Raw genomic sequence first — 10,528 nt, 5'->3', positions numbered from 1 at the left:
GATTTAGTAATCAGTAAATGCAATGAATGCGACTTGGCTTTCAGCAAAGGGTCTTATTATAGACTCTCTACGATTGAGCTGGTTAATATAAACTTTAATATACACTGGCAAGCAAATAGGAAGACATGTGTATAGAAAAACGGATCCGCACACACACTGGTTAATGCAGTCGGGGAGTATCCCCTTTTATTCAGCCACCAAACATTCAACGTTTTGGGGGGGGAACACCCACCCTTCATCATAAAGGGTGGGTGTTCCCCCCCAAAACGTTGAATGTTTGGTGGCTGAATAAAAGGGGATACTCCCCAACTGCATCAACCAGTGTGTGTGCAGATCCATTTTCTATACACATGCGTTGCTAAGGGACCCGGCCGGGTCAACGGAAGAAACGCACCACCAGTTGCAGGATTGGTGAACTACAGGTGTGCGGTAGGAGAAATTACATTGTAAGCAAATAGGAAGATACAGAAAATATGACTTTGAGATGTTCTGATGAACCACAGAACTCTCTGCCAAGGGCACCAAATCTGATGGGCAACACTCAAAAAAACCAGTATCCTAATCTGGGTCAGTTTCCGCTACCAAAAGATGTCTGTGAATAAAGATGGAACACTCACTCGACACTCAGGGACTCCATACACAGGGGGCTCCACTAACACCTACGCACCTAAGGTCACAATCATGGGCTACACTGATATATGACACCCATGCACCCCTGGTCCCACTATGGGTGCTATAATGACACCTATAGACAAACGGTCTCACTCATGGGCCACAGTGACATATGTGCACCTGATTGGTTACTGTGGGTAACTGCACTGGGTCATAATTAATAGATGATGATTTGTACTTCTTGAAACTAAGGAATGGGAAGCCCCAAAGACAAAGCCAGGGAATTGGCAGTAGTATAACTTCACCTTGGAGCTAATTGTGTGCAAGATAGATGACTATAATCTAAGAATATTTGTAGTCTTCATTCTCTTGTGACATTTGAGTTAACTTTTTGGCCAATTACAGTGCTATCAGGTTGCTAGGGATTTACCTATACATAAAGAAAAGGAGTTTGGGTGGGTCCTGTTTTACTTATTGACATATAGGGTGAATCCCGGCCTCTCTCAGGCAGGCGATACGCCATTCAGATTAATACTGAATTATAACACGTCTCATAATTAAGACTGGGATGCCTAACTGTGCAGCAATGACATCTAATGGAAGAGAACCAGTATGCAAAATGGTTTGGGGGCTGCACTATATTGCATCTGTGGCCGAGGCATGAGATTCAGTAATGTGCAGCTGGAATTCATACGAGGGGATGCAGGGTGACTATATACCCAAACAAGGGGGCACTTGTACAGGACTAATGAATGGCATACTAAAGGGGCTGTGGATAGGGGTTGCAAGAACTGGTTTAGAACATGACTCAAATCAATGGATGAGTGTTCTTGGCCCCTAAAATAGGGGAGGGGGGACTATCAATTTATGACCTAGTCAGATCACTTATAGCATGTGGTTTCTTATCGCCTCATGGGGTGCTGGGTATAAATGTGGGCAGGGTGCCTGGAAGAAACAAAATGGCCATCATGTTTAACAAGGGAGAATACTGCCCCTTTAATAATAATAATACTACACTTATGTTTGTATACCCTGACTCCAATGAAGTTGATCCTACAATAGCCCAATGTTCTATAGATGACCACAACCGTATCTCCAGCAGTGTTATTCCCTTACAAGAAGCAAAAGGAAGGGGGGGATAGGAGCCACAAGAACAGAATAAGGAGCATCTCTAGCTGAAAACAGATTAATGGAAAACTCCAGACGTAGCAGCAAAATGAACAATTGGTTTGCTCATAGCATGCACAGACTGATCCCATAAAACTGCTCAATTCAGTAGAATCGACCCCCGATTTTCTCTCACAGCCTTATGTGACTATAGGTATCTCTACAGGTATCTCTATATTTATCGCTTGGCTAAAGTTGATCATTTGGACCATTTGTAAAGAACCAGAAAGCATGACAGGATAACTTTATAATCAGCCGCAGGTTAGTGGACTTGTCCATGATGGTACAAATCACCAGCACCCTCGGAATCTCTCCTAAAGTGAGCCCAGTGCTTGTTCTGCAGGTTCACCCACCTCCCAATACAAAGTAGATATATACGTGCACAAAACTAGCACAATTACCTCTCTTGCACCTAATCTTTTGTCCTGGCTCTATGTCATGAGCACCCAGGGCCACAACTTTTAAAGGTCAAAAGTCCTGTTTTACTGTAGGGCAGGGACGCTAGGAATACAGAGAGAACATGGGCAGCTGTTTCACAAGACATTGGAAATCCATGTCTCCAACCTGATCTACAGAACGTGTCACTATAATTCTCTGGGATTATTAACTCTGCATCTGACAGTGACATGGAAGGGGAAACAATTGCTTTTCTCGCCTCTCCCTCATATACAGAAATAAACACTTGCTCCCGTTATCCCCGACCGTTCCTGGGGTGAGATGGACTCCCATAGTAGTACCAAACAAAAAATAAAAATGCAGCATTATGAATAGCATCCAACTATGTCGGGAACTAACACAAGCTGAGCAGCTCCCTGGGGGCAAGGAATGCATAAACAGGGGTACAACTGGTAGTGCAGAGTACAAGATATTACCTGCAGTGAAAGCTGCCGTTAGGAGCAGGCAGAGCACACAATCTAATCCCTATACATCTGATTGCCATAGAACTTTGCAGCCACATTCAGCTGTGGTTTCATTTAATCTGGCAGATTACCGTAAACATAATGGGAACACATTGTCGCTGAACCAGCAAGGAAATAATTGCTGCCCCTCTCTGTTTAGTAGTGGCAGTGAATTAAATATGAAAAGCACAAAGGGTACTCCTAAGCAAAATGTTTCTTATGATCCTTGTAGAAAGAGGTAACAAGCATAGAATACTTAAAGACAAAGCAAAAGAAGCAGCAGTGTGTTTTGGATACTGAGATTTGTCTGATTTGTCTCTTGGACTCATTGGCCTTTATACAATAGCCAAACGTGACATTTAGTACATGAGAACGACCGTCTCTTTCTGACGAACTATACCAATCCAAAAAACATCTACGGGTGCCAGTACAGAATGTATCCTGACAATTTCACCCCTGTAAGACACATTGACATAAACATTACCCCATGGGCCAGGAGAAAGCCTGACCAGAAAAAGGAAACACACTCTGACCTTTTGCCACCAGGCTGGATTGTAAAGTAAAAAAGTTCCCCTAATAAGGCTAACATGGGACAGGAGAACCCAAATCCCGAGCAGGAATTTCTAGTGACCAAACTCCAGCTGGAATCTAGTCAATGTGATATTCCAACCGGCTTTCTGCCTGGTCCATAGTTATGGCTGATCCCTACATAAAAATGGAGGATCTTATTGGGGAAGCCCTGTACAGAAATCTAACCCAATGTTTTCTCTGATCTTAATGGATTTACCACCATACTTTGCCAGAGCAGAATGCTATTTTTTTAGGAATTTAGTGTCCTGTTGCTCCTCTCTGAATTGCTCAAGACGCTGTAATGATGAGTTCATCAACACGCCACACTCTTTAAAGCTGATTTCCTTGGAGTTTGAAGATTGGACAGAATGTTGCATTACATGTGCAGGGCGTGCCCGTATATATACACATATAACAATGCAGCCCTAATGGCAGTAAGGTCTCCTCTAAATTCTCCAAGGTTGTGTTTTTGGTAAATTTGGAATATTGGAAAACTCAGCATTACGGGTTCGTTGTGGATTTCAGAAGGTCACAGTTTTACAAACAATATGCTTTGGACGCCATTAATGGTAGCAAAAGACAAAATTAAAGGCGCCAAATCCCACTCACCCTTTGGAAGCCTCCCAAAATGTTAAATGAAGTTGAAGACCTAAAGTGAAGAACACTGCGGCTTTCTCCAGTTCAGCCCTATAGAAGAAGGTACCAAACTAAATGGTTAGATTGGATACACCATGTGTGATCGTCTCTATAGACATATTGGTTGTGTGTATACAGTATTTATGGTTAGTGTGTCCTTGTCCCGTACTGAAGCGGGAATCTCTGTCACTGACTTGAGTTGCTTGAAAGTGTTGTCTTCATTTTTGCCCTTAGTGTCTTTATGTCGCTCTTTTCTTTTACAATTTCTTCAGCAAGTGAAAGACAGCTGGGGATGGCTTTCAAGGGAACAGGAGAGGAGGGTCATGGGTAATTGGGCACAATGGACCACAGCAAGAAAAAAAAATGGCGGGCAGGTGCTTCATTGCCCATTCCAGTCATAAGTGCAGTTGCCGGTGTGTGTGCTCATCCCATCCTCTCAGAATCGCCCCTTGTCTCCAAGACCACCCCCCAAGAAAAGCTTAAAAAAATTAAAAACACATAATGCCTCAAAAACAAAGAAAAAGGAAAAAAAAAAAAGTTGCGCAGTTTGTCCTGTGATCTGGGTACTATGGAGTCTATGCGTGACACAAGGGTGACAAGCAAGGGGAGAAATGAACCAGAAAGGAAACACTATCGGTGCCAGGTTAAGAGACAGTAGGCCTTGTTTTATATTCATTATATTATTTGTATTGTAGTGCTCTACACAAGTGGAAAACTTGTCTTTTTTCTTTGTAGTTTTTTTGTGGATTTTGTAATTTTTTTAACACTTTTTTCAGATTTTTTTTTTTTTAAAGAAGGGTTGTATTTAGAGGCCAGTAGCTTGAATTCCAACCAGTAGAATTCAGGTAGATCTACCAAGCCTTAAGGCCACCATCTGAGGGAGACTGGATAAAATATATATACGCAGGTTATATATCTTGATATATATATAGAGATATATATTAACCCACTCTCCGGAAATGTAATGTACCAGCAGGCAATACAGTTCTTCATGTAGTACAAAATGCCAAAAAAAATAAAAGAAATTCAAAACAAAAACCTTAAATTCTAGTGCCATAGCTTTTTTTGTTCATAAGAATGGATGATATTTATCCATCTGAAACGTGCATTCTCATGTGGTCGTTAAACTGCTCCATTTGGTCAAACTTAGTTGGACAGACTGAGCAAACGTACGTTGTGCCCTCAGCACCTGCCATAGCTCCACCATTTGGAGGCCCAGGCCGTGGGGCCAGAACAGGGCCAGGAGTTGGGGAAGGCGTGGGGGGATGAACCAGGTTTGGGGTTGGTGCTAAGGCAGAAACCAAGACTGGAGCTTGTACCAAGGCTGGAGCAGGTGCTAAGACTTGAGCAGGTGCCAGGACTGGAGCCGCAGGCAATACTTGAGCTGTGGCCACTATAGGAGTTGCAGCCATGTTGGAGGTTGGAGGCAATCCCTGGCCAGGAGTGGAACCAGAGGCAGAAGCTGAGCCTAGAAGCTGAGTTGAACCTGGGGTTGGAACTGAGCCAGGGGGTGGAGCCGTGATTGGGAGGATGGCAGTGCCATTGGTAGCACTGTGGAGGGCCACATGCCTTTCTAGCAGGGTTTTGTGGGAGAATTTCTTCTTGCAAATGTAACACTCGTAGGACTTTTCCCCCCTGTGAAGGCGCATGTGCACATTGAGGGAGCTCTTCTGCGTGAATCGCTTGTTGCAGATGTTGCACTGGTAGGCCCTCACGCCGGTGTGCGTTACCATGTGTTTGATTAAGTAATCCTTCAAGGAAAAGGAGCGCCAACAGATGCTGCACTGGTGCGGCTTTTCACCTGTTGTGTGTTTTCAGAGAGAAGAAAAGAAGAGAAGCAACACATTAAAAACCAAACATAACTTGCCTGAGCAAAACGTTATCTTCAGCTTAACCATGAGAAAATGGTTAGGCTGAGTGAGCATGTGTCAGTTTCAGTCAGTCTTTCTCTTGTCTAACAAGCCTATAGGGGCACAAGTCAATGGTGGACACGGCACAACCACCATACAGCAGGGCTGAGTAGTTTGCAGCAGGAAAATAAATGTTAGGTTGAGGGAAACAGGTTAAGGACTCGAATATTAAGCCAACCAGAATAGGGGTGAGAAGGGATGGGACCCAAGCTTCCCAGCAACTTCCCTTCAATCAACTTATACATTAGGTGGAGTAAATGGGGGGCATCTGAATGGAAGCCCCATATCATTTAAGGCTTATTCAATGCAAAATAATATGTTTAGAGAAAACGTAATAAACGTCCTCAACCTCAATTTTTCCCCAGCTGCAGGCAACTCAGTCCTGCTTTTTGGTACTTGGGTAGGATTCAGGTTTGATTCATTGGTGCAACCACCGTATGATTTTCATCCTCGCTACTTACCCCTGGTACTCAGAGGGGGCTGCTGCCCTGACCTGCACTTAAAACTTTAGTGGGTTAAAGGGGGCCCACAATGAGTGCTATAATGATTTCTGCACTAGTAGATCCAAATTTCGACTCTTAAAATTACAGGAGGCTGCTTTTTGCCCACCCCTGGTAACTGGTCGCTCACTGCTGCCTGAGGCAAGGTTCTCACAAACTGCTTCTCTTATAGGGGAGCTTGAACAGTTCCATCCAGGGTCTTGTAACCCATAGCAACTGCTCAGAACAAACTTATAAAACATACTGACAGGCCTAAGGGGAAATTGTACAATGCTGTATTTTAACTGAAAATAATATATTCTGCCAATGAACATTCAGATACATGTATATAAATATCTGACATTCATCATGACGGCTGTTTTCTTTCATCTTTGCATTGGCCCAAAAGAATGCTGGCAGTCATCCCTCTTTATATATTATAGCGGTCTTGGCATGGAGTTCGACCATCCGCTACCATCTAGAGTTCTACTAGCTCGACCACCTGTTCTCTAGATCACCCACCCGCACTCCTCCATACTGAGGCCCACAGTTGAGAGAATTGTATGAGGAGACCTGAACTGGGAAATAACATAGATCAAGTGAGGGTATAGGTAGTAGTTAAATTTATAAGAAGCAGTCTATGGATTGGGACTAAATGAATAAGAAGAGATTGTGATTGCTGTAGGGAAAATGTGATGCTATGTGGAGTCAGACTGGAGAGGGTATATTAATAGTTAAGGCACCCACATAGGAGAAGACATCAGCTGACCTTGCATGGGATTGTTGGAATCAAATTTTTAGATCAGCCTGATCTGATCACCACATGAAGTCAAATCAAGGAAAGTTGACCATACAAATTGACCTATGAGCAGCCACCATTAGTGAAGGGATGGATTTCTATCTGGTTTTCCTCTCGGAACATATTGCTTGTATTCTCTTTTGGCATCAATATGCATTAGAGCTTAATGAAACCTTAAACCCAACATGGGGTTGGGTTTGAAGCTCAAAGCTATGGCTGGGGGCCCAGTCTGAAGGCAAGTTGAGATGAAGGCTTGTCCATTGAGCTGGACACACATCATGTTAATGATACAGCAATTGCTAAAATTCATATATATTTGTAACTGTAAGTGGGGGGCCATATTTGGTACTGTAAAGGAGGAACAGAGCCGAAACATCTCTGAACATTTGCTTTAAACCTCTCCTTCTCTGATTACTTCAAACAAATATTAATTACTATGCCAAGAACCTTTACATGGGCTATTCAGTACTCAAAGTCCACACACTTTAAACCTCTGAAACTAAAGTGTCATTAAGTGGAAAATGAATGATCAGTTTTGGTTTTCCGTATCATCATTATATCTACTGTGAGTTATCAAACTAACTCCCTAACTAACTACTTATGACTCTTTCCCATTCTCTAGTGGCATCTTATAACACGTATTTTTTGCAGCAGCAAATAAAATACTATGGTAACTGCTGATGACCCAATGCTTACGACCACATATAATGTTCACTCACCTGTATGTACAAACATGTGCTTCACATAATTCTGTTTGGCAGTAAAGGTTTTGCTACATAGGGTGCATTCATAAGGCTTTTTTTCTCCTTGTGCACTTGATGTGCTGTGACTTGTTTGGGATGCATTCTGATAATGGCCAGCAAATGAAGACACGCCAGCTTGGGGTACTGTCACAAACTGGGTTTGCTGACCAGCTAAAGGTTGGGGCAGACTGAAAAGGAAAGGCTTGGGCCCACTCACAGCTGCCTGGGTTGTAAAAAGGGTAGGAAGGTAGGTGTTGCCAGCTGTGCCAATGCACTGAGTATTACTAGTCAGGGTTAGCGGCATCCTCAGATTGCTGGTGAGTGTTTCTGTCTGACGTAGGTAGAGTTGGGTATTTGGCATTGCCTGCGCTATGGACTGGGAAACTGAAGTCTGTAAGACCCCCTTTTCGGTGCTATTGCTAACTCTGAGCAATGTGCTCTCCATCTCTAGGGTGTTGTTCCTGTCGGGGGAGGAAGGGCTGGTGTCTAAGTGCTGTTGGTTCTGATTTTCATTGCCTTCGGTGGACAGGTTGTTGGACTCTGCATGTGAAGGCTCTTGCTGACCCTCCCGACTGAGGATGGGCATGTACTGTTGCTCTAAGGAGTCAGGCTCTGTGCCAATGGATGAGCTTACTCCAGAGTCAAAACTTTCGCCTTTGGGTTCACTCTCAGTGCCTTCTGCTTGATCAGTGTCTTCAGTGCACTCTTCTGACTCATTCCTTTCTAGGGCTTGTGTTCTCTGTTGCCCATAGTAGTCATAATCATCCTCCACCTCCTGCTTGATGTGTATGTTGCCCATTAGCGTTTGAATACGAACTGGACGAGGCTGCTTACGGCAGTGGGTGGTCTCAGGAGTGGTAGCGAGGTACCTCTCCATTCTCTGGGATCGTTGATGTATGCGTGTAATCCAGCTAGGTTCCTCTGCATGGTGTTGCTTAGGTAGCCCTAAGGCAGTCTTGCGGCTTACCATGGCTCCACTGTAGAAGGAACGCTCCCCACTGCCGTTCTGCATGGAACATGTATACAGAGCTGAGTAGATTCGGTAGTTTGAGTCTGTGTCGCTGCTCTGCCCAGAGGTGCCTGATTCAGGGGTTCCCCTGGGTGTCTCTTGACCAGAGTCCTGTAAAAGGGGGTATACTCCTTCAACATTTTGTGAGACAATTCGCGTGCATTCGTCGATGACTGTTTTTATCTGCAGAATACTAGCAGCTGTCAAGATCTGCAGTGCCTCCGACTGGGAAACCCTCAGCACCCCGCTGTACATGAAGTCAATGAGCTTCTGCACGGCATGAACCGATACCACTGAGGGTATCTCGATGTCGCTGTATCCTAGAAGCAGCTTGTCCTGGAAAAATGGACTGCCAGCGGCCAGCACGCAGCGGTGAGCCCGCAACATGCTTCCGTGGATTCGCACCGTCACGTCACAGAAGTGGCCACGGTTGCGCTGCTCGTTGAGGGTCTCGAGCACGGAATTGCTGAAGTTGTGGAGGTTGATGCTGTGAATGCGCTCTGTCATCCCCTTGCAACTGATGTCACCTGTGGGACAGTAGAAAAAAGTGTTAGAGGAGGAGTGGAGTCTGGACAAGAACTTTAAAAAAAGTCTAAAGGGGTTATTTATCAAAGGTCGAATTTAAGAGTAATGTGATTTTTTTTAAACTCTAATAAATTAGATTTTATTCACAATTCGAATGGTATGTTATTTCTGAAAAAATTAGAACGTCTAAAATTAGATCAAATTATCCCGACCCAAAAAACTCAACTTTTGCATGTCAATTTTTTTCTACCATTGGGACATCATTTTCAACGCGAAACTTGGTAAAAGTTTTGCTCACCACTACTGTTAACATCTTCAAATAGTTCAAGGGACCTCTGCCATTGACTTCTACATGAGCTCAGCAGGTTTTAGGTGGAGAACAGTAGAATTAAAACTGTTTCCAGGGTCAAGGTGTCATAAATCTCACATTCTAATTCAAATTCGAGTTGGTGGTTTTAAATACCAATTTGTGAGTTTTGACCAAAACAATTTTGAAAATTATAATTTGAATTTACCGTACCAATCAAACCATAGTAAATCTGTCCCTAATAGTTGCCCATATATTGGCCAGATCTGTTTATTTGGACAAGTCAATAAATCTCTAGTTTGGCCAGCTTAAAGGGAAGCTTAAAGGGAGTATTAAAGGAAACTTAAAGGGAATGTAAATCCAAAAATAACATTCTATACAATGAAGGAAAATGTCATTCTAAGCAACTTCCCAATATAATTTTAAAAATTCTTTGAATGATTTTAAAGTTATTTATAATTGTAATTGCTATTGAAAGCTGTGCCTGTCTGCCCATTTTTGTTCTCTGCCCAGAATGGGTTTTGAAACAATGTATCATCTATGGATCACACGGACCGGTGAAGAAGAATACGAGGCTGCTACATTGTTCCGAGGGACAGAACCAGCAGAAAGGGAGAGGAAAACACTGGTTTTCAATAGCAATTCCATTTTGAAATAACTTTAAAGCTTTCGGAAAAATGTAATGAATGTGTATTGGAAGGGTTCTTAGTTTCTTTCATTATACAAAATTTTATTTTTTGGGTTTATTATTATTATTATTATTATTATTATCATTATTAGCAATAATAATAAGAGTGCCCAGAAGAAGAAGGGAAATATTAAATTCCCACTTGTCTCACAAGGGGGCAGTATCCCATCACTAGATATAAACT

At 43.0% G+C, this 10,528-nt stretch overlaps 1 protein-coding gene across 1 annotated transcript in view; it reads right to left on the bottom strand.

Moving 5' to 3' along the window:
• Positions 1 to 376: 376 nt before the first annotated feature.
• zbtb20.S (zinc finger and BTB domain containing 20 S homeolog) overlaps positions 377 to 10,528 on the bottom strand; it is a 423,947-nt gene continuing 413,795 nt past the window's right edge. The window contains exons 9-10 of the mRNA XM_041583507.1: positions 7,792 to 9,351; positions 377 to 5,685 (exon numbers count right to left, since the gene is read on the bottom strand). Of these exons, the coding sequence (XP_041439441.1) occupies positions 4,973 to 5,685; positions 7,792 to 9,331 (2,253 nt within the window). The 5' untranslated portion in view covers positions 9,332 to 9,351 and the 3' untranslated portion in view covers positions 377 to 4,972. The remainder of the gene's footprint in view (positions 5,686 to 7,791; positions 9,352 to 10,528) is intronic.

The sequence above is a fragment of the Xenopus laevis genome, chromosome 2S (genome assembly GCF_017654675.1).
Source record: "Xenopus laevis strain J_2021 chromosome 2S, Xenopus_laevis_v10.1, whole genome shotgun sequence".
Taxonomy (NCBI): Eukaryota; Metazoa; Chordata; class Amphibia; order Anura; family Pipidae; genus Xenopus; species Xenopus laevis.
Note: the sequence above shows the minus strand (reverse complement) of the source record. Positions and strands in the feature narration are given on the sequence as shown.